Below are 25030 nucleotides of genomic sequence, written 5' to 3' on the forward strand. Positions count from 1 at the left end.
GTACGCAGCACCCCTCCCCCAGCACAGCCTTGCTGTGCCCTGCCCACGGCACGGTGCTGCTCCTCTACCTCCTGCCAGAGGACACTGGCACAAATGGACCGACACAACCAGTTCCACACCCGCGCAACCAGCCCAATGTTGGCCCAACACCATCACAACCAGTCCAACACCAGCCGAACTGGTCTGACCCCAACCCAACCAGGCCAAGTCCAGCCCAGCCAGGCCACTGGCCACACCAGGTCTGGCTGAAGCTAAGCACTCAGCATCATAATTAAAAAAACTTGTGGTCAAAAATCAGGTTCCTCTCAACCCAAACTCACTGGCATCGCTTTTTCCTCAGAGTCTTTCCAACCCATCAGTGCCTGCAGGGACAGCATGTGGCCCAGGCAAACCCCTGCTGGGCAGCCCGTCCTTGCCTGCTAGCACCTCCTGGCACGGGATTCCTCTGGGATTCACGACTTTTGGCTCCAGGAGATGGGGATGGACACTCCTGGATCCCTGCATTCCACTGGCAATGACCAAACTCAGGGGTGAGAGTGCTCCGGTCCCAGCACCACCAGTTATCTGAGCACGTAGCGGCACAACACGAGTACCCCAAGCTCCCCAAAGCAAATTATTCTTGTTTTATGGTGAAGCGATTAATGAGGGTTATTTCCATGGCAACTTGAGCGGCTCTGCAAGAACCCAGAGGACCTTTATCCCTGATTTTAAATCATAAAAGAAGAATGAGTTGAAGAAAAACACTCCTGGGGAAACTGGTTGTAGATGTGATTTCTCACCCCTGGTTTGGTAGGGGAACATGAGTTCCTTGATGGCTTCTTGAGCATCCAACTAGCCTGGCAGTTAATGACATCTCTCAACCACAAAAAACTTGCTCCTCTCCCCCTCACAGCCACATGCAGTGTGCTGTATACGTGACCTCCTGCAGCTGCTCACTGTAGCACCACTGGATGGCAGGGAATGATGTGCGGAGTCGCCCTTTCACCAGCACAGCCTGTCCCAGGACACCGGTCAAATGGAGACAGGACCAGCTCAGCAGATCTGCACGAGCACCCAGCACTGGGATGCTCCTTGGGTGTGCACACAGGACCCTGCCACCTTTCTCCGAGCAGGACCATGCTCCCCTCCGCAGCCCCAGTGCTGCCCAGCACACTCCACCAGTACCACCATTATCCAACAGTCAGGTCAGAGGGAGGAAAGCTGGCATCGGCGCAGGGTACAGGGAGATGCAGCAAAAAACTGCAGGCAGGAGAGGGGGGTGATCACCCTCTCTGGGACCATCAAAGCCTCAGAAACACAACGCAGTGGTCGCCTGTGTGTCATGTCCTCTCTCCACGGCCCGGCAGTGTTTGGAAGCAAGACCAGCCGGCTTGGAGAGACACACTCACCTGCTGGCTGCTAACAGGGACATTCGCAGCGCCCTGAAGGCAAGCGCAGCCAGTGCAGCACCGCTCGCCTGTGCGAATGAGCATGGGACCGTGAGCGTGATGGAGCAGCGTCCCCATCACACAACCAAAGATCGGTGTCTCGCTTGCTCGCCCCTTTGGGATTTTGCCTTACTTTACCAGTACAGCACACAGTACCCACAGCAGTGGGTGCTGTGCCATGGGACCACGCAGCCTCCCAGGGGCTGGATGTGCTTCCTTGCCCACCACAGATGGGGTTGCTGCTGGGCTTTTTGGATCGGGATGCCAGTGCCACCATGTCGAACTTGGACATCTCCTGACAAGTCCTGCCCAGCTTTCCCTTGCCCCGTGCAGGCAGGGAGAGGGATGAACAGGCAGCCTGGGACCATGGATGTGACAGCTGGTGAAGCATCGCACCGAGCCCCCTCCGTGGGAGGCACAGGCACCACTGCAAGACAAATAAACAGCAATAGAGCCAAGGGAGTGATGTGAAAACATTTGTTGAGCATTTGGATTGGGAAAAACAATTTGAATGCCATCACAAATATTCCTGGATAGTTGGATGATCTCTGTTCTCCCCAGAAAAATACAACTTGCTCAGAACACACAATATACACTATGTATGCATGTGTATTCTTTCCAAGCATCATTACACATATACACACAGACATACGTATCACAACTGAACAAGTCTGTATAGACAGCGTATTCAATTCACTGTCAAGGAACCTCATCCTTCATCTTCCTCTGCCAGCACATGCTTTGGAAAGAGCCCCACACCAGGCTAAATTCGCTCCTTCACCCAGGCAATCATCTTATCATTTAATACATCCTCCACTATCCTCACGCTGGCTGAGGGTGTATTAAATCGATAAATCTTGGCAAAGACATATCATTGCATTTGGGATCTGAAACTATTTCTTTTGCATTTCCCCTCCCTCCACGGCTGCTCCCCCCGCGCACGCCCCTGCCAGCAACCAGCAGTTTGCCCATAATGAAGGTGTAAATATATTAAACAGGCACTCAGACAGGCTCTGCTATAATTACAGATAGGTTTTGATTAACTCTTGCACCCAGCCTTGCTCTGATTGCTGGTGCTGGGGATCTGATTGCTGCCTTGGCAGCGGGCTGCTGTTCCCGTGGGCTGGGGGCTATGCCCCTCCTCGTGGATTTAATATAGACCTGCAGGCCCCCGGGAGCTGCTGCTGCTGCTAAACACGGAGCTGTGCGTGCCCCTTCGAGCGGCTGATTGGGCTATTCTTTTAATTAAGAGCACGGGTTTTCTGGGACATGATTTGCCCTGCTGAGCAGGGGGGCTAGAAACGAGCATGGGGCTGGCCGGAGCTGGGGGCTGCATCCAGGTCCCCGTGCCCCAAGGCCCCTTCTGCTGCTCCAAGCACTATTGCACTGCAAAGACACAGTAATTCCCCATTAATGTCCCTTTCCAGGGAGATCTGCAGCACCCGTGCCTTGTCCTCTTCTCTGATAGTCACCCAAACCATGTAGAACATCCCCGTGGATGCTCCAAGCCCATCAACTGATTTTACACCTGCTCCGCTCTCTTATCCCACGCTCCATTTCCCTGCTGCAGGTGCGAAGAGTGCACCGCTGCTCTTCCATTTCAACCCATACATCAAATAAATGGGGTAAATGCTATTTACCTCCACTTTTCTACTGCTCTCCGAGACTCCAGCCCATCTCCTGCAAATGCCACCAAAAAATTTCCTGATCAGCCCTTCCCACGCCTCACGTGAACAGATCGCTCCCCCTAGCACAGGAGCCTGCTCCTTTTGGAAAATCACATTTATGAAGGCACAGGCTATACCGAGCACCATCTGATCACTCGGACTGGTTCTGGCTGCTAGAATATAAGGCTGCGAGAGTTTGCCTAGTTAAATGTTGGGATTTTATTACCTAACTACACCCTACAATCTCGGTTCAGCTCTAGGGTAAACCAGGTGATTCCCATGTTCATTTAGATCAGTTTAACTCCCTACATCAAGATTCGTTGGAAGGATGGATGCCAGCCAGCATGGAGGAATATTGGGGTGTCAGTGAAGATCTGATGCTTTTTAACAGGCCAGTAAGTCCAATAGCTCTGAAATTAAAACAACGGTGGGGTTCCCCCCCACACACCTTGATAACTCTGTCTATTTGCCAACCCAGCTGTGACATTTGCTCTCAGGAGCTGGGTCTGAGACACGTGTCCTCAGAGGTTTTTCAGCAGTCCCTCGGGCTCTCCTCTAGCCAATTGTCTTATTTGACACTGCAAAAACAAGTCATTAAGAAGACCAGCTCCAAAGGGATCCTTCCCATCATCTTATTAAAACATTTGTCACTCTGTCCTAGGGAGATTTAATGAGGTTTGGTCTTATTAATTCCACCCTGAAGAGTTATTCCCTCTTTGCTTCGCTTGAGAAGCTAAAATATTTATGGAGATAATATAATAATTGCTGCTCAATGAAGCTGCTTTGAGCCAGAAGCTCTTGGAGGGGCACATCTCCAAGCATGCTCTTTCCCATCCAGCTAGCCGATGAGTTCAAGGCTAGAAAGACTTTGGCATCACAGATACTACCCTGCTGCAGAGTGTTTTGCTGGCAAGCCTTGGGTGAGGAAGGAGCATGGTGGCTACCGAAGAGGCAGAGAAGGGTAAAAAAGGCACCTCTTCCCTTGCTACATCCCCAGCTGCCTGGCCTTGATGTCTGCTGCTGCTGCAAAGGGATGGCTGCGTGCGTCTGCAGCAAGAAACAAACGTAAAAGGCTTGTTGAAAGCATGGCCTTGAGATTTCTACAGGGGACAGCTCTCAGCAGAGCTTCAGAAAGCGTCACTGTTTGAAAAACCAGGTCATGAGCCAGAGACATTGGAAAACAAGAGAAAGAACGAGTGAGAAAGGACAATTTGCTTTAGCAACAGGTAATTGGGGAAATATTGCCCAGTGCCGAGCTCTCTGGTCAGTCAGCTGAGGTCCAAGCCCCAAATCCCACACCTCCCTTCACATCACAGGCTTTTTATGTGCCTGTAACGCACCTCCCCGTGCACAGCAGGTGCGCACATGGGCGCACAGGCTGCCCAAAGCCCCACCACAGCTCTTCCAGCTTTCCATTTCCATAGGCACCTGCCCCAAATCTGCCCTAATTATGGCACAGATTAATGAAAACACCCTTGGGAAGTGTTACCTGTGCAGATCACAGCTGGGACTTTGGTGCCATTGAATGCTTGGACTTGCCAGCACCAGCGTCGAGCATCCCACACCGGGCATTGCGAACAGATGCCCAGAGCTGAGCTCTCATGGCCATGTTCCTGTGGGTACCAAATGACTGAAAAGGGAGATTTTCAATGTTGTTGAGCATCTCAAAGCTTCTTTGCTGGCATTTTTAAAGGTCACTATTTAGCTCATTAAGACTACAGGATGTAAAATATAAATGATTCTGAGCCACCCACGGACTCGGAGACCCCCCCTGCGACAGCCCCGTACCTTCCCTTTACCTTGAAGCGTTACAGCCTGACCAACAAGGCTTTCCAGAGCTGCTTTTCAGCAAGACTGACCAAATTGGCTGACATTTACCAAGCCTGGGGACATTGACAGCTTCTCAAATTTTTATTAACTCCAACCACGGCTGAAGCACGCCCACGGAGTGATGGCACTGAACCGAAGAGGCTTTTCAAGTGGAAACCACAGCCAATTCTGTTTCACCCACACTTTTCCTCCAGTTAAAAAAAAAACAACCAAGCAACCCAACAACAAACCCATTGCCATGCCATGAAACACCTCTGTCAAACCTCATCCCGGGATGACGGAGAGGTTATCTTCCACCCACTCACCCTTTTACAAACCAGGCATGTGTTGCGCTGTAACCTCTGAGTGGCTGATTTAAATTCGTTGCTTCTAATTGCCTGTTTTCTTCCAAGAGATATTTTCTTACACTTACAATAACACTCAGACCTGCCTCTCACTCCTTTCCCTCCCTTCAACTCTTAAATCCCTTCAGAAGCAGAGACCCAAAACTGATTGCCTGGCACATAATCAGTAGAAGAAACCTGAAGAGAACAGACACTTAAATAGTTCATAAATGAAAGCATTAACATATGAAAGACCCTCAGCCTTCCCGAAACAGCTCTAAAGAAACAAATGAGACACCTGTTCAGACAAAAAAAAAAAAAAGATGATGTGATGATGGCAGCACATGGGGTTTAAAAGCCTTTTGCTATAAAATCCTCCTTTTATAAACCTCGGTGCTGGACCCTGGTCAGCTCATGTTTGCCTTGCCTGGTCCTGGGACTTCCCTCTTCCCATTATTAGGAAATGTCCTGGCTGTGATATAATCCCATCATTTCTCATTACAGCCGCGGGTGTGTGAGGGGCGGGTAGCTGTTGGCCCATACGTGTGCTATACATCACACCCCCCGGGGTTGCCTATGGATCAAGAGGCATATGGCACTTTCACACCCTGTCCACATCGCCAGCAGGCAAAGAAGAAACTTGGAAATAAAGCGTGGCCTCCTACTTCTGAACACCCTGACTATAATTAGCCTTTCCCTCCACGCAAGTTCCTAATTAGCTGTATATAGTATCCACAAGACGGTAAACGAATACACATTTTCTTTCAGTTTTCCAAGGAAAGTACAGATTTTGTTTTCCAAACAGGACCTACTCAAAAGACCCTGTAGATGTAGTGACATGGGATGGTCAAGCTGCTGAAGGCTCAGCCTGGTCATGCCAGCTGGTTACGTGTTGACTTGGTCCCTGCCTATCCTTTTGGTGGCTCCTTCAAAGCTGCTCTCGGGCTTCGAACACAGTGCTGATGTCTGTATACGATTTATTTAATCCCAGGAGCAATAGCCTTAAAACTGGAGGGAGGAGGAGGAAGAGAATGTTCTACAGGAGGTCCATCAGAGCTGGAGCCAGGGCAGCATGAGTAGGACCTCCAGAGAAGATGCTCTTCCTTCTCAGAGTGAGAGGAGGGACATGAATTTTGCAGTGAGAGACAAGCAGAAGAATAGTGAATAAACATCTTTGTCTAAAAATATGCTCCAAGAAAGACCTTCTTAAGATTCATCTCCCTGCCAGCCCCGCTGTGCTCCCTGGCAGTCTGGCAGCCCGGCTGGATCTCAGGCACAGCCCTGGGGGTGCTGGCAAGGAAATTGCTCCGGTTGGTATCGCATGGAGAATCGGCTTTCTGGCCTGGAGTCTGAACAGAAAAGTTGGCGGAAATTCAGTTCTTGCAGAAGTGGAGTAGCACTGTTGCTTTACTTTGTAGTGCAATATTTTCTTAAATTAATTTCAGGGAAGAGTTGCAGAAATACTATCCGAGAAGCTAAACAGATATGTCTTGTTTCCTTCTCGATTATTCTTGAACTATAAAGTTCCATAACTTTTCCAGAAATTCACGATTTTTTTTTCTACAGAAATCAATACTGAAATTGTTCAGAAACGTATCATTCAAAACACAAAGAAAGATGACTCAGCCTTTACCTGTTCACCACCCTGTCACCACTCCTTCCTTTTTTCAGCCTAACCCATTCACCATGAATACATCTTTAATTGCATTATAGGAGTGTTTCAAAGCTGGTGTTTCATATAAAATCACCCATCTAAGAAAGGGGCAAAAAAGCAGCTAACAATCCCTGAAACAACCCCCTACCCACCAGGGCAGACCTCCGTGATGCCAAGTGAGGGTGGATGATGCTCTGAGCCTCCCAGAAAAGGCCAACTGGCCATTTGAGCCAACATCCTGACTCCTAAAGAAGAGCCAAATGTTTCCCAGAAGGAAGACGATGACAAGCTGCACAGGATCTCCCAGGGTTCAGCCAGGTACAAAGTACCAGGAGATAAGCTGCTCCCGTGCTGGGCAGCGAGGAAGCTGGGGAAGCGCTTCCCCGAAGGACCCCCTGATGGGCAGCAGGGCACGAATTCGCCCAGGAGGAAAGACGAAGCAATAGATGTGCTGCACTGCAGTGGTACCCCACGGCCTTCAGACTAGGGGACCTCAGTGGCTGCTCCTGTAACCACCACGGCTGGGTGCGAGCGGAGCCAGGGTCAGAGCACGATGCCTGTGGGAACCCGGAGCAGCTCACGCTGTTTGGGCTGGGCACTACCCGGAGCTGCTCCCACCGTGTTGCTCTTACACCCTGCCGCGGAGCAGCATCCCGGCACAGCAAAGTGCTGCTCCAGGAGCCTCAGGTGCCCTCGGGGTGAGCACCAGGTCTGTTCAGCAGAGCAGGAGAAAAACTGCTCAAGTAAAATGAGAGGATGAGATAAAGGATTAGCTGGAGGGTTCGATGAAAAGATTATTTTGAAGGATTATTTCTACTGACTATTTTATCTTGAGGTGTCATCTTTCAAAAAAAGAGCAATATCATATTTGCCAAGCTTAATTTTGGCAGGTAAGGATGCAAATGAGATCACTCTATATTGCTGTTCTGGACTGTGCTCTAAAACAACGAGAAAAATCCATCATTTTTAACATCCAAGAGTGGTGGCAGATGGTGCTTGCTCTGGGGCTGTGAGCTGCTCAAACAAGTGCTCCCTTGCAGTGTGCTGCAAGTTTGGGGAGACCCACAGCCACACCGGTACCAGCTGCAGTGAGAGGAGGGTGGCTGCAGCAGCTCCCAGCGAGCCTCCGGAGCCCAGCATCTCCTGCTCACTGCCATGACATGTCGTAAGGCAGAGACAAGAAGGGTGAATCACAGCAGGAACAATTTAACTTGCAAATAACACATGCAGACCTGTTCACCTGTCTGTATATACCTCTGGACTCCCCAGCACCGCTAGAGCATCAGCAGCTGGTATTGAAGGTCAGTACGCTCGGTTTTCCCTTTATGATTTACATATTCTTTCATTTAAATAATGATTCTTGGGGTGGGGGAAATCTGCCTGCAGCTGGATTGGGGACAGTGCCTGTCCATAAGACACACATGTGTTATTTGGCACCCTGACACGAGAAGGCTCTCAGGGGTTGTCACCACTTGATGACATTCCAAGTCCATTAAATGAGATAAAAAAGGATTTTGCCAAGTGATAGACTAGCAGCGGAGCTGGCAGCAAGCAAGGAGTAAACCACTGTCTTTCACGTCTCCTTTTGCTCCCTCCAGGACCAAAAGTGATGCTGAGCATCTAGCAGAGGATGGTCCAGAGCCAGCTGCCGGTCCTCAGGCCTCTTCCATAAATCTCTCTTGTTGTGCCTCACTCCTCCCTGAAGCCAGTCGCTGAATCCCCCCTAATCTGTCAGCACCCCCCTGCCCTGCTCTGCTCACCTGGCCTCACCGAAGCAGAGCGGCACAGCCTTTCCCTGCACCATGTTCACAGGCACCAGAGAGACCAGCTCCACCCCATTCCAGTACATGCATGAGAGGCTGTTGCACCTGCAGCTCCAATTTTGAGCCATTTTGCTTTCCAAGCCCTGGGATGAGGCACACACCAAAAACCAAAGACCATCACCAGCCCTGCCTGGTACCCAACAGGAGCATCTCCAGGATGGGATGATTTGACCTGAAATCTGAGCTGCTTCCTCCTTGAGGGCGAATTCCTCACTCAGCATATTTGGGATGTTTTTGCAGCTTGCTTTTTAAAGTTTGCCTCACTGCTGAAGGTCAGCCTTGCTGGTGTTTCCATGCTCAGTGCTGCAAAACGCTGATTTGGCAAAGGCGGGGAGCAGGAGCAATCCCAGTGCAGCAGGCGGTGGAAGCCGTATGCAGCAGAAACGGGGCTAATTGTGCCTCTCAAATATATTAAAAAAACCACAAAATGTATTTTTTACCAATTTCCCAGGGTGTCCAGGTGTTGTTCAGTGGTAACCACCACCCCAGCACCATCACTCTGGCTCCCCAGGCACCGTCCCCCACTCCTCCATCCCCAGCACCCCTCGATGCTGGCAGGGCTGGTGGAGATATTGGGTGGGCACTGTCCCACAGTGGGCAAGGGGGCAGTGACCACACAGGAGGGACAGCATCACCTGGCTCTGGTCCTCCAGCTCCCACCGCACCCCACACACCCTTTGACACCAGACACAGAATCACATTGGTTTTGATACTTGCCAACTGCACTATAAAAGAGAAAATGAGAATAATATAGAACATCTCCCACTGTCAGGTTGGTTTAGATCCCGAAAGTTCATTTCCTTTCTCTCCAATTTAACTTTGCATTTCCCGTCATCACTGGCAGTCATTTCAACGCAGCATGAACATCAGAGTATTGGAAAATAATTACAATGACAGATTTTGTTTTGCTGTATGAGACCTTCCACTATTGAATCTAATTACTGCTGATACTTTATGAGCTCCTCCAGCACGAGATAATTGCTGCTTTCTCTTTTTATGAGCAAGAAATAATCAGTTGTCTTTTAAGGTGAGAAATATAAACAGCAATTAAATACCACGGCTGTCCAGCCCCTCTCATCAGCAGGCACCTCTCATCAGAAAGCCAACACAGAAGAAGGTTAGGCTCCATTTGTTGTATGCACCGAGTATTTTTTTGTAACGGAAAGGAGAGGGAGGGAATAAGGATCACTGTCAAATGGTTAGTAGTTTTCTCCAGCCGATGAAATGCTTATTTTAATACAGGGAAGCAGGAGCATCTCACAAGCAAAACAAGTCATAGTGCTCAGCATCAGCACCAAGCCCTTTGCAGGATCCGGCCTTGGGGAAGAGCTGCAGAGACAGCAACAGGCTGGAGCATCACTGGGCACAAAACCATGCTTGGGTCCTACTAAAACCTGCTGCTTCAATGATCTTTTCCCTGATCGAGTGTTTGTAAAAATATATTTATATGTACATATCCCCTAAACATCCTAACATCAGCACAGGGAGCTTGGCTACAGCATCACACACGGAGGACGTGGAGCAGAAGGAGACCTTTCTGTGGGGACCCATCAGACAGGTGGGAGCTCACACCAGCTTCTGCAATCCTGGAACGGATCTTATCCCTGGGGCTGAAGCCTTATCCTGGGAGCTTGGTCCCAGCCTGGAGGAAACAGAGCAGCCTGTGCTGCCCTCCAGGCTGGGGTGGGGTGTGGGAACACCCAGCTGAAAACCAGTGGGAAGACCTCAGTGGGGTTATTTTACTGGTTCAGAGATTCAGGTCGTAAGAAGCCTCCTTCTGACACTGCGTTCGCAATCCTGACGCTAAAACTAGGAAGTTTAGTAAACAAATATTTATTTTTTTTCCTTTAGGGAAAACACATACGAAACCCCCTCATGAAAAAGCCCTAATGGTTTGCAGTCGGTAAAAGCCTCTGCTGCTGCCTGGAAGACTGTCCTGTCTGAACATGGGAGATGAGTTTCTCTACCACCTACAACAGCTTATTTTCTGGTTTGGGGTTTGTTGGTTTTTGTTTTTTTTTTTTTCTTCAGTTCTTTACTTGAACAAAGCGCCTGCGTTTGAATAATTCATTGATGAGGTTTGTACCGCTTTGTTCACACAATCACAGCAGGGAGCAATGTTTTTCATGAAATACTTCTTTGCCAGCCTCCCTCCGTGAAGGAGCCTTCCTCTCTTTGCTCGCTTGCCAAAAGTCTGCCAGCTGGCAAGGAGCAACACACCCCATGGGCTGATGAAATGGGGGCGATGAGGGGATTGCTGGGGCGGCACTTCCTCGCCTGCTTTTAGCCATCTAGAAGGGAAACATCTGCATTTGAGATTCAGAGTGTTGTGATCCTTCAGCGTCACAGGAGGAAGATGCCTCCAGCATCCTCTGGATCTCCCCAGTTCCCTCCACAAAATCATGATGGAGGGGACCAGCTCAGTTTTAGGTAAATAATCTTTCCCCATTGCAATTAAATTGCAATTAAAGCTGGTGAACCCTGCCACAAATTTTAGAATCAAGGAGGAAGAAAGATGCTCTTCTTAAGAAGGCAGTGCATTGGGATTATGAATAATCATCCTGCCTCTGCTGCACATTCTGTATTCAAGGTAATACCCACATGCTCAGATGCCTGATTTATAAAGAGGGAATAAGCCATTGTCCTCTTGCAAAGTACTGGGAGGAATTAGTCATATATATTAACCTCATATTCAAAAAGCAACAGTGGAAGGCATCACGAACAGCAAGCTCTAGTGAATTACTAAGTTATCTATTAGCATGTTAACATGTATTTAAAATACATAGTTGGCACATCTGACTGCCAGAAAATTTGTTAATAATGCATATAAATGAGGCACGAACAGACTCAGCAACTTAATTAGAAAAAATGAAATATTATTGTTGCCCTTATTTTTTTTACCCTCTCATAATGTTGATAAAAAAATCACAAACACTTCAGACAGATCAGTGCTTACTTTTGCCTTTGGTTTACTATGGCAAGACATCACCATGTGAAATATGTGGCTTCACTTACCATGCTGCCCCCCTCACAAACATTAAAAAGGATGGATTTTGATCAAGCAAGGGAATCAGGCTCTTTACTCAGCAACCAGGTGGGAGAGAATTTTGCTTTTTCCCATTCTAACGCCTAAAACTTCTTATCGTTACCACATCTTTAGTGTGGAGCAATTTGAGTTTCTCCTTTAGCTTCAAAGTTAAACAGAAGGGAGATTTCAATTTGGATTACTCAGAGGAGCTGAACTGTGAAGTCCCCACAGGTGCTGGGAAAAAGCAAAATCTCCCCCCTTGGCTTGATCCTCAGCACCACATTACTGCTCACCAGTGAAGAGGAAGAATACTTTTTCCTCATCACGGCACAAAAGAATGATGCAAATATATGGTTGAAGGTAGAACTGGGAGAAGGATTGATTATTCTGAGGATAATAAATATCACCAATACTTTAAGTGGTATGGACAGGACAGGAAAAGAGTTTCAAAGGAACAAGCGCTTAGTAAACACTTCCCTCCTCCTGGTAAGGCACCAAACGAACAGTGCACCTCTCAGCAGGGATGTTTACCTGGTACAACAGCTCAGATTTCCTATGTATTTGTAAATAAACTTCAATATGTTCTTGATCAGTGCCACTGTCTAGCAGTCCGTTATGAACAGTATCATCAACAGAAGGTACGTGGTGGGCTTGTGAAGCAGCTGGGGGTACTCTGCATGTATAAAACAGGACGTTATGTCTCAGTTTTGCTGCTTGCACAAGCCCCCATAGCCCTTCAAACACGCAGCCCTCTCGTTTCTAACACAGCAGCTATGCACATGCAGGACCGTATTTCTGGAACTCAGGATGCCTTCCAACCTGGAAGCTGTATTTAGTAGCAGCTCTACAACATGATGTTTCCAAAAGCATTCCCGATGATGCTAACAAGAACTCATGCATTCAAAATCCTGGTCAAGAGAGCCAAGGGCCATGTTGTCTGACGACAACTGGAGCATCTTCGTGCTTCAGGCAACGCAGAGCATAAGCCACGGCACAGCCAAGGCCACCTGCCAGGCTTAGGAAGGGTGCTGGGGAGATACAATGCTCTGCCACAAAGCCTCCATGCCACCATCTACTACTGCACATGACATTGGCACCATGGTTCACAATCTGGCCAAAAATTTCAAGATCCATCTGCTGTTAACACACACACAAAAAAATCCTCTTCCGTCACGTTGCTGTGACGATCCACTTACTACACAAATGCAACATCATGAGGAGACAACACTGCTTCAGATTTAGATGCCGTTAACCCAAAATTCGTGCCGTTCACTCTGACCCCTGGAGAACAAGGCACAGCGAGGAGCACTCACCCGTTTGGTGTAGTCCATTGCCTTCAGGATGGAGAGGTTCAAAGTCTCCAGCGAGGCCAAGACGTCTTCATAGTCTCCCATATGGTCAGCAAAATAATCTGGGAAAACCAAGAGGAACATGATGGGAAATGCTCTAACTTAATGCTTCAAGGCTACGTGACACAGCAAGGTCTATTTATTGGTGGAAAGAAAAACATGAGAGGGTGGTTTCAGGTATATTTTTATATTCTATATTCTTAGCCATAATGTGCAGGGATGGGAAGTGGTGCAGTTCCCATGAAGTCTGGGAATGCTGCAAAAAGGAGATGTAAGGCACAGTAGCTCTCATCAAAAATAACTTACCAGGTGATTTATTTCCATGTCCACTTCTGCATTTGACCTTATCTCGGCTCTCGCTCTCCTATTGTTAACATGGAGGGGGAAGTCCCAAAAGAAATCTCTTTTCTATTCCCATGACAGTCTTACTACTCAAAGCATCCAAAGACATGCCAGGTTCACTCCAATGTATATGAGCCGAGACCAGCCTTACATCTTCCCCTCCATTCCCATCACATTTGCACCTCAGCCCACAATCACAGCTTGCACAGGCTTCTGAGAGCGAAATATGCCTCAAAATGAAGAGAACGGAGCTGCAAGCTGGGCCCCGAAGCACATGTTCTCCACGGAGCGGGAGGCCACGCTCTCTCTGTGCCATCCTCATCCCTCCCGCAGGAGAGGCGATGCGCACCAGCCTGCACCGCCGCTCCGGCCACGGCCAGCCGCAGCCTTGGCCGCTCCGCACTGATGCGGACCACAGCCCAAACTGCGGTGTCCCCACGTGGCCGAGGGCTCCACGACACATCCGAGCCCTGGTGCACCTTCATGCATGAGCTACAGAGTCCTGCAATCGGCCGTTTGCCATGGTCTCAGCGAGAAGCGAAGCACGGCAGCGAGGCTGGCGGTGAGCTTGCAGTGTGGATGCAAAGTTATCCCGTCTCTGGGTGATTGACACAGATACAGCTAAAAGCTGTTCCTTAAAAGCCACCGGCGCTGTTCCTTAGCACTAAGACACGATGCTTCACACCAAGGTGACATCTCTGTGGAATGCAACAAGACACAAACTCCAGGAAACCATCCCACTAATTAGCTTCTCTTGGCTTAATTAGAAGTGCCTATAGCTATTTACAACCTGAGAACATATCCAAGGGGAAGAAAATTTTGGCAGAAACTGGAATGTCACAGCATGATTGACAGCAGCTGTTTGCTGTTCCACAATAAGCCAAACAGCTTGCTCTCACTGCAGCGTGTTTATTTGTGTTATTCTTATTACTTTACTGGGGAAAGAAAAAATGAGCAGATCTTAAAGGTAAAGACTTTTTGTATGTCCTGAAAAAAATGGACCTATACATTTCAGGAGAAATGAGCAGAGTGCAGCCCTTGAGACCGACCAAGGAGCACCTGGGAGGAGAACAGTGTTGCCTTAACCAGAGTATTCAGTTCTATTCTTTTAGCCTTATTTTTTCACGTGAGCATCTGAGATCAGCTCTTCTGTCCTGCATGGTCCTTGCTCATGGCTCCTGTGCATCTGCAGAGAGCAATGGGATCACTGCTCAGGAGATGAGCATCACTGCAACCCAGGGCTGGTGTGGGAGGAGGTGGGTGCCCCCCACCCAAATCTCCCCAGCAAAGCTGTCACCCACCACCGTGCTAGTCTGCAGCGGGTCACTGAGCACCTCCTGTTTGTAGATTACACCCCAGTTCTCCGGACAGCCTGTACCATTGCATGCAGCGTCTGCGTTTCATTGAAGTTGAAAGGTGGCAGGTACAATCTGGTGGCCGTACTCACATTTTCTGGGCTCCTCGTCACAGCTGGGAGCTCCTCCAGGGGTAAGGAGCTACACAGCCACGTTTATGTCAGTCTGGGTGCTGGTGATTGTTGCTTTCATTGGCAGGAAAAAACCCTGAATATTTTCAAGATGCTACCTGATATGGATTAAGCCATATAAAATTTCTCTCATAAGCTGCAGAGCTCAAGAAATCCCTTTTAAGACACTTTCAACATCTGACAGCACACAATCCACTTTTAAGAGAGAGACCCCAGCTTCCACCTAGCCAGAATGAGGTTTTGTGTTTAAACTAATGCTTAGAAGAGTAGCAAGCAAGTAAGAATTTGCAGACAAGGGCAGGTATTCAGCAGATAACAGATCTAGGCAGGATCTTGCACTGACTGACCCTTCCCCTGGCTTCCCCTGGGAGGTGATGGGTATATCTCCCTCCTCTCCTGGCAAATTCAGCCCTGGGAGAGCCAGCAAGGTGGGATCATGCTGGGTGACAGCCCTGTCATTTTCCAATTTTCTCAGACCAATGGAGAAGGCAGGGTGGGGTCAAGCAAGGACGTTCCTACCCCAGTATTTCCTGGCGAAGCTGATGGTACAAGCTGCAGGGGTTTGGTTTCTTGGGTCAGCTGGAAGGAGACCTAATGGGGTGAGGGGAACAAGCCCATCACCTCACCAGCAAACCCGAAGGATTTGATGGAAGGCTTTGTTCCTTGCAGAGCCAAGCAGCGAGTGGGGCTGTAACCAGCTGGAAGGTCGCTGCCTTTGCTGCAGGCTCGAATGCTCGCAACACTGCGGGGGGCTGCGGGGAGAAGGCAGGGTGTGGGCAGGGGGTAGTACACCGGGAGGAGAGAAGCCCCCAGCAATGCCCTGGTGCTGGTAGACCCTCAGGCTGCGATGGGCAGAGAGGTCCTAAAAGCATTGGGAATAACGAGTAACTGCCGGGTGGTGGCATGGGTGCCCCGGCAAGCGCCTTCCTGGCTGGGCAACCTGCTCCCAGCCAGACCTCCGAAGGCTGTAATTAGTGGCAAAGTGATGAAGGTAAATGGTGAAGACCTGCTGAGGTGGTTTTATATGTCCCTTCTGCATCCTGGCACGGGAGGGGAGGAAAAGAGACAGATGAGCCCTCTGCACGGCCACAAACCTCTGTGTCCCCATCTCCCCCCAAAAAGCTGGAGCGCAGGAAACATTTCCCAATACCAAGTGTCCATGGAAACACACACCCGAGGGAGTAGCGGGAGCCCGGTGCATGAGTCACCTCCCCCCAAGGCAAAGCCCTTCAGAAATCTTGGCAGGTAATATTCCCTTTCTGGTCAAGGCGTGGAACAAAACATTATCAGAGATTTTTCTTTTCAGCCTTTAATTTCTGCAAGCCGCGGGAGGTGCAGCAGAGGGGGTGTACACCTTAGGCAGCCTGCTGGGAAACACGAAGGTTTGCCTACGGAGAAACACGTTACGGGTGCTGCCGAGGGATACTGATTTATTGAACTTCAAAGTGGAGCTGGAAGCCACGACACCGCCAGAAATTAAACTCCGGCTTCTTATTGAACGGGAGCCAGGTGCTCTGCTCAGCTCTGACCCCATTTGTGTTGCAAGAATAAAGAAGCAAAGTTTTGCCAGTTTTCCTGTGGAATAAGAGGCAAAGCGGCAGAAGTGACGAGACCCCCCAGCTCCACGGCCACCACGGCACCGCCAGCTTGGTAGCGGGTTTCATGCAGCCTTTGAAAGCACACGAGCACGTACTGACGGCCCCAAGAGAGGGGCTGCACTCACCGCACAGCTCCTTGGTGTCCACGTTGCTGGAAGAGGGGGAGGACGAGGCAGGGGAGGAAGCAGGAAAAAAAAAAGAAAGAGAAAGACGATTTTAATGTAAAGGACAGATGAAAGCTGCAGTTCGGATTTCCACAGGCTTAACCACAGACACCCACCTGCAACATCACCTGCCCCTCGGCATCCCCCAGCCACTGGTGGGGACAGCCTAAGGAGAAGGCAATAGCTGGTGCCACTCCGGGCAGCCACACCCTCTGCATCTTCAGCATCTGCGTGGTTGGGATGGGTTCACACATTATTTTGGATACTCCCGAAGGGAAAAGAGGTACTTGTGCATCCCCCCCAGTGGTGGACCTGTGCCCATGGGGGACCCAGCACAGCAACTCGTCTGCCTTCTTCCCAAATATCCACCCTGGCAACAACCTGGTGAGGCACTCAGTGCTTCATTGGACCACGTTTGTTCCCATTTGCTCAGAATAAACATTTGCAAAATTTCTTTTTGCAAAAGAAAAAAATAAAAATTTGCAAAATTTGTTTTTCTAGATGGATCGATTCTCCTGATTCTGTCCCTGTGAAGCATTCGCAGTGCTGTGTGCAGTTTCCACCCAGGACTCCCTCCGGACAAAGCTGCACAATTACTTCTTAATACATGAACATTTAGTTTATGTAGCAACATCTCAACAGACAGCCTGCTTGGGAAATAAAGATTGCTGCTAATCTCTTTGTGCCTCAGATTCCCACACAATTATTAGTGCCATTTGAGCACTGGAATGATCTCTTAATAGAATTATATTTTATCAATCCATTTATGTCCTGGAAAGCTATTTCTTTAACTAAACTCATCCCTGCTTTGTCTGACCTGTCACCATAAACGGATCAGGGAAAAAGATATTTTCAATACCACTTCCATCCATCAATACCACTGTGGAATCCTCCCACAGCCCTGCCCTGGACCCCGAAATCCTCCTGACCACTTGCCCATGCCCTGACCGACGGATCTGCTCCCAGCCCACAGGACCTGGGCTCCTCCTTGTATCCATAACCTGAAGCTTCCACTCGCTGCTGGCCCTCTCCTGGGATAACACATCCTTCTGAAGGGATGGCGCGTGGTGGGAAAACATTAATTTGGGATTGCTTGAACCCTTGAACCCTATTGTTGAGGATTCACGACACAAAACGTGGTGCCTTTGGAGCAAGCTGAAGCACCCAGGAGAGTCTTACCCCTGCTGAAACCTTCTGCCATCTTCTGCAGCAGCTCCGACCCTGCATGAGCGGAGCAGCCTCCCAGGGCTGTGCATGACAGCGGGATGGGACACGGGCCCCGTTCCCCACCCAAACAGCTTCATCAAGAGAGCTCTGCTTTAGCAGAGAGACTAACATAGGAGATTTTGTTTCTTTCTCTTTAGGTTCTGCCTGAGAAGATGCAAGCTCCCGCAGCTCAAGGACCCTGCTGGCCTCTCACTAGCCGCATTTCATCCCTTAGGCCTCAGCCAGGTGCATTCCAGCTAAGCAGAAATGCGTGTGTGCAGTGGTGATATCTGGGGAGGAAATTCCCCACATTCACAGTGCCACCCGTGTCTGGATTCTCCCCAAAACCAGAGCCCCAGGTGACGGTACTGGGGACCTCCTCGCCACCACCCCTGAGCTGTGGGACCTGCTGGGCAGTGGAGGCAAACACAACCACCTCAATCCCATGAGATGCTGGCTGCCAGGTGATGCTGGCTGGCAGAAAAGTGCCACCCGACCTGTCTCACGCTGTGAAAGCACGTGTTACTGAATCAACCCCCCTTTTGGGTAACTGAGGAATATCATGGTACAAAAAAGTTATCTATCATCTCAGACACCTTTGTGGTGCAGGATAGACGGGGTGGCAGCAAACACACTGGCACAAGTTTCCGCTGGAGGTGCGGCTGCCACATGCATCTCTCTGCAAAATGAGCTTTTGCACCACTTTGTCTTAATTCCTTGGGGATTTACCATCTTTCTCAAACCTTGGAATAACTTCACTGAATCTTACAAACCCCCCTGGGAGTGCTGTGAGCTCAGATTCCCTGACCTGGCATTCTCATGCCCAAATCCACCGAATATGCAGCTCTGAAATGCTACCTGAAAGAGCCGGCTCTTGGCTGAATAGTCCACAGCGCTTTGGCAGCGCGTGATGCTCACACAGAGCCTCAGCAATTCACAGGCAGAGGTAATTCACGTGGGGGAAGAAACCCAGAAGATCCATCTCCGACACCGACACAGCCCCATGCCGGCTCGAGGACCATGGTGGGTCTTTCATCAAAGTTCTCGCCAGCTCAGAGCCTGCCAAGTCAACCGGTACCCCCAGGCACGTGCACAGGAGTAGTTTTTACATCAGCATCACCCAGAAAGTCCTTAAATAATACTTTTCAGAAGCCAGTTACTGTTTATAAGCACCTACTCGAGTAGTTATGGGTTTGCAGCTAAAGCATGTTTCTGAGAAAAAAAACCCAACAACTATTATTGTATTCCACATGGTTTTGCATTGTAATAACTGATCTGGTGCTGCCAAAAATGGTCTTTCATTTCCTCGCATCCTGCTGTCATATTATCTAACTTAATTGTGCTGGAATATTAACTTGGCTGAGAAGCTGCTTTTAATTTTAAGCCATCTTGCATTAAGAATAAGCCTAATTAAAGAAATTACTGAAGTCATAAGCTGACTTGATAAAAAAACATGATAATGTTCAGATGAAAATTTATAAGGAGATATCAATGGGTGCTTGAGTGCAACCCATGGCATTTCCCTGGATGTTTCCACCCCACAGGAGTATGCCCGTCGGGAACATCGCTGACACGCAGCCGTGTCCCCATCGGTGTTACAGGGGGTTTTGCTGCCCAACGTGGGCACCGCACAGCTGAACAGGCACCGCAAGGGATGTGCAATACCCAGCTAGAAAACAATTTACAAGCTGCTCTGATAGTTTAATGCTTTAGTAACTAACTGCCCCATGGGTTATACCAGTAGGATTTTTTATGATGCAAATATATGTATATATATTCAGGATCTGCGTTTCAAGCATCATGAAACAGGAGGCGGTGGCTCCCCACGAGCACGCTCGCTGTCCCGAACCCTGCCTCCCAGCGCTGCCCTTCGGAGGATATTTTTGGAGCGGTCACATATCACAAAGCCCTTTGACGTGCAAACATTTAGGTGAGTATTAGTTACCAATTTTTTTTTCAGCTGCCAAATATTCAACATTTCTGTAAGCCACAATAAACTAAAAAGAAAAATCGCAACAAGTTGTTCTCATTTATTCAGGGGAAAAGAAAAATCTTTCAGCTACCAGAACACTTGGCTGTGAATTAGCTTTTAATTTCAAGTATTCTTACACTAATAATGTGACTAATTAAAAAACTTACTGAAGCCATAACCCAGCTAACTAAGCAGATTAAAATAAATGTTCAAGTGAATCGTTAAATGAAGAAGGACTTCTGTTATACAATTTTTCCTCTATAGTAGAGGCCACATCTACCTCATCTTTTTCCCAAAATGAGTGTTTCTTCCAAAGTAGAAAAAAGGCAAGAAAATCCAAGACTTTCTGCTTTCAGGCCTTTTCCCCTGTTTTCCAGCCACTGAAACTGTAACACGGAGCAGCATAACCTTGCATCCCCAACCTTGCTGGGGACGTGCACCCTTTGAGATCACTTTCCAAGGCAAAAATCTACTTTGGAAATCCTCCATTTACCAGTTGGGACCTAATTTCTCCAACAGAAATAGGAGCCAAACCACAAGAGCTTTGCTTTCAACCTAGAGCATCTTCTGAAACATCAGAGTCCACACCATAAACTAATCTGGCCACAAATTAGTGGTCACCACCACCACCACTTCAATACACTGGGATAATTTGACCAGATAAACATACCGGCAATAGGGAAAGAGTTTTCCCTGCTGGTTCACATCCCACTATTTCAAAGAAAAACCAAAGTCCTCAAAGTGTGATAGTCCTCCCTCGTACATGGAATTTTAAAAAGCAACAACCGTGCTGCGAGAGCTTAATTAAGTGAACTTGCCTGGAGAGTAATTTTTGCCACATGACCAGCAAGGACAAAAGGCTGCCCAGAGCAATCACTTGCCTCCTGCATACTCCAGAGAGAAACAGACTCCTCCCCCCAAAACCCCACCCAATGTTAAAATATGGCCTGATGAGCACCTGAGCTAACGAGGATCCCTGGGAAGTCACATCTTTGCCTTGCCATGTTCCTGGTTGCAGATTATCCAGTGGTTGGGTTTTTATCCAAGACGTCCCTCTACTGACTTTCTGCCTGCTTTTCCATCGGTTCAAAGCACTTAGAAGCATTTTCCCTTCTCCACCTGCCTTTCCTGAAATATGTTGCTATCTTTGAGACTTTATCCCAGGGAATGGTGGGGTGGCAACTAGCTGCAGCTGGGTGTCCAACAGCCCAGGGATTAGGAGCTCCAGCCAAGCATCCCAACAGCCAGATCTCTGGTGGGGGGCTGCTGGTCCCCCATGTAACCTCCAGCTCTCAGGTCAGAAGCTCCAGCTACATTGATCCAGATCAGCCCAACACTTTAAGCAAATCATGGTTTTCCAGAAGGAAAAAAACTATTGCTGTGAAAACCCCACCGTGATTAAGATTATTTAGCTGTTAAGAAGCAACCCCCCAGCACAGCGCAGCGCTGGAGGGGGTTACCCAGAGAGCAACCCAGGAGGTCTTCAGGACTCAGCATGACAAAGCCAGAGCTGTCCTGGTCCAGTGCTGGTGATGGTCCCACTACTAGGGACTAGAACCCTGCTGGGGTCCCTTCCAACCAAAACAGCCATCTGGTGTCCAGCATCTCTCCCTCTTTCCCAGCATCTCCCTGCCTCCCTGAGGTGTTTCTCCAGGCTTCTCTTCAACTACAAAAAGGAGCAGAAAAGTTATCTCAGAATGGAAAAAATAATGTGGAGGAGCAGAGCATGAAATTCCCTTCTTGGGTTCCAGCTCAGCCAAGGGAAAGGTGTCCCAGGCTCTCCCAACAGGTGGCACAATCAAAAACATAATGAGAATTCAGAAGTTGCAAATAAATCAAAGTCTCATCTTCACAGGGTATTTCTCATGCAAATAGATGCCTGGATGTGCTGCTTAAATGCCACTCAACACCTGGTTGGCTTCAGCTGAAGATAATAACCCTTTTGCTGGGGCAGATGAAAGGTTTGCATCAGCAGCCACACAGCTTAGTTGCTTCACCAGCACAGAAAATGGAGGTTTTTCTGAAATCACATCCTACTTTTATTTCAATCTCCTATTCACAGCTTCGGGTTTGCTACAAGGCTTCAAACGAGCATGGAAACAAATTATCCTCTAGCATTAGCCACCTGCAAAACTTGTTTTCATTTAGGAAAGACTAAAAAACATGTGCAGCTGGAAAGTATTATTATATCTGATGTTATGCCTTCCAGTCCCAGCAGCAACAGCACTGTGTTATCTCAACACCTCAGAAGTGGAAAATGTACATCCAGATGCCTACTAAGGGGTCACAGATGGTCATTCTCGATCATTAGTTTCTGAACTCAAACATTTTTTACACAAACCCCAGAGTGAGAGAAATTATTCCAGGCAGGGCAAGGGAAATACCGAATACTAGATGCCAGCCAGGAGCTAAATAACTTTAATTCTAAAGAACTAAGCAGCTTTCCAAGTCCATCAGCATCCTCTTCTGGAGAATCCTGCTAAACCCTACCTGAGACCTACCCAAGGATCTCCTTCACCTGCCTGCTTGCTTAAAAAAAAAATAATAATAATAAAAAAATAATCAAAACCCACAACATTTGTGATATGATGTAAAAAAGGGCTTCCAGGTCCTGAGGTGCCACGTGTGAAGAAACAGCACAAACCATATGCCAAGGCCGTGCACACCCAGGAGCGCATCCAGCTGCAGCTTCAAATGGCATCAGCAACGTATCCTAACACATGTCAGGTCTGGCTTTAATGTCTTTAGTCATGGCAGGCTGGCAGGCAGGGCTCTAGTGCCCACCTGGCTCCTACTTTAAAGGACGGTCTTTATCTCCTGCCAAACATCCCCGCTTCCTGCAAGAAATGACTTTGAAATGTATTTTGCCGTGTGCTTCAGCAGGAATAATGCAAAGGTGCACACACTGCTGCAGGCACGCCTGCCCTGCATGCGACCCAGTACAACCAGTAAATAGAGTGAGCAGTGAGGCTTAAATAACCCAGCAGGTTAGTGGTTTGGTTTTTTTTTTTTTCCAGCCCTGCTTTTTGCAGCTACCCTACCTATTTAAAACTACCACCTATTTAAATTGCCGGAACGGATGGAGTAGCCCACTCACATGAGCTGATACAGGGTTCACCATTCACTCCAGACAGAGATTTCTCCCCATATCCATGTTCCACGAAACAGGCGCAGTTTTGCAGAGTCCATATGAATCACGATGTAACTGGGACACTTCCAGCACTGGAACACAGTGATTTTGATTAAAACACCTATGGGGAACAGCTCCCATCGAGGCTGCTGAAAGGGAGACAAATGCTGCCAGCTTCAAAGCAAAACTAATAATTTTATTCTTCCCTTGGCATGTGCTCCATCACCCAGCACTTGGGGAGCACAGTCAGGGGGGTTTGAAAGCCCAGCAAGTGAATCATGTTTTTCTCCAAAGCACTGGTACCACAGAGAAGGGAAAATAGGGATAAAGAATTACCCAGAAACAAAGAGAAGCAAAAGGAGGATTCTGTATGAGTTTTGCACATATAGATTTTGTATTACAAAGAGCATCGTCACCTATGGTGTGTGATTTGGGATTACGACAGATTCGAGTTACTCTGGGAGACGATCTCTTCCCTCCTATTTGCTCTTACCATCAGCAAGGTTTTCATTCAGCAGTTTGAAGGCTGAAGTCTGGTGTCCTCAAGGATGCCTTGCCCACCTGAATCCAGGGTGCAGCTCCCTCCTGCTCCCTGCACCACTTTCGCCTGGATTTAGGCAGATGGTGACCAAGACGGGGCAGTTCCACTTCTTTTCCACACCACATGGCCACGGTGGCTAATGCTGCTCAGCAAGACAGCAGGTGAGAAGCAGCAGGGCTGTGCAGCAAACCTGCATTCAGACCCACTGAATATTAATATTATAATATTAATATTTTCGTATAGCTTTCTCTGTGGCACCTCACCTTGATAACTCATTTGCATTCTCATTAATTAGACACTGTCCAGATCCAGTTTTCAAACCTACGTTCATTGGAAAGCACCCAGAGCTGCGTGCTCTGCCCTGTGCGCTTTGCTCCAGAGCACAAGGGCAGCAGGCTTCTCATTACAAGCCAGTAGTCTGGAAAACACTAATTTTACAAGGTAAACTGAGCTGACCTTCAATACAAACAAGCACAGTAAATCTGGCAGGCTCAGGATAAAACACGCTCCTCTACTCATCCTGCTTCAAAGCTGTTCACTCCCTGCGCAAGAAGTCCCTGTCAAGTTGCTATTTCAGCTCTGATTGCAAGGGAAAAGGGAAAAAAAAAAAAAGAAAAAAAAAAGGATGGCTAACACCGAATACTAACTCCTAATTGATTCATCATGATGCTGAATCTCACAGGTGGGCAGCACACTTTGGGGAGCAACAGGTCCAAAAAAAGCCTGGACCTGCTCCAAAAAGCCTGCGATACCCGAGTGCAGATGTCCTGCCTGGCAGTGTGGCGCAGAAAGGCGGTTGCCATAGCACTCGGCATGAGCCGTAATTAGGGATGTGGTGGGAAAATGTCTCTTCTGTAGCCAATGACCTGCAATAAAATTGCATTTTCCTTGTAACAGTAATAAATCTCATAAAAATGATGCAAAGAAGGTACTAAACTTGCTAAAGAGACTCTCCAAAGACCAAATCATAGCCAAGGTATGGATGCAGCAGCTGAAGGGATCTCTGCCCCCAGTGACCCCGTCTTGGCTGCTGGTCTTCTCCTGAGGGATCCATCCCCACCTCTCCTGGCAGAGCCCCTTACCTCTGTCACCATCTCACACTCATCATGGAAAGGTGTTTGGTGTGGATTTTCCTGGGTTTGGAAAAGGGAAAACTCCCGCAACAATAGCTCACACCTCCTTGGAGGCTCCTACGAGTGACCCCACCGGACGCCATGGACCACGCACCCCGCTCCCCCCCACAACGGCCGCAGGCTGTGCGCAGGGGCGTAAGGTATGAGGAGCCCAAGGGCCATGTACACACACTGGGGTCTGGTTTGGCGATAACGCCTGCTAACAGCAATATTCCTATGTTGGCTTGTGCAGCTGATAAAACCAGCATGGGCACTTTGTCAGGGTGGGGAGGATCAAACACCCCCTGTTTGTAACAGGCTCGTTCTGCGGCACAGCTCTCAGAGCTTCCATTTCCTCCCAGGGAATCAACATCTACC

The 25030-nt window shown here is 48.6% G+C and overlaps 1 protein-coding gene across 7 annotated transcripts in view; it reads right to left on the bottom strand.

The window, feature by feature from the left end:
* The window catches only part of NECAB2 (N-terminal EF-hand calcium binding protein 2), an 88044-nt gene that overhangs the window by 6579 nt on the left and 56435 nt on the right, over positions 1 to 25030 (bottom strand). For 4 of the 7 annotated variants that reach the window (XM_055726274.1, XM_055726273.1, XM_055726275.1 and 1 more), the window contains one exon: positions 13066 to 13163. In XM_055726274.1, the coding sequence (XP_055582249.1) occupies positions 13066 to 13163 (98 nt within the window). Of the gene's footprint in view, positions 1 to 13065; positions 13164 to 16652; positions 16679 to 25030 lie in introns of all 7 variants that reach the window. The other 3 variants (XM_055726277.1, XM_055726272.1, XM_055726278.1) reach the window with 1 other exon arrangement.

The sequence above is a fragment of the Falco cherrug genome, chromosome 14 (assembly GCF_023634085.1).
Source record: "Falco cherrug isolate bFalChe1 chromosome 14, bFalChe1.pri, whole genome shotgun sequence".
NCBI classification, from domain to species: domain Eukaryota; kingdom Metazoa; phylum Chordata; class Aves; order Falconiformes; family Falconidae; genus Falco; species Falco cherrug.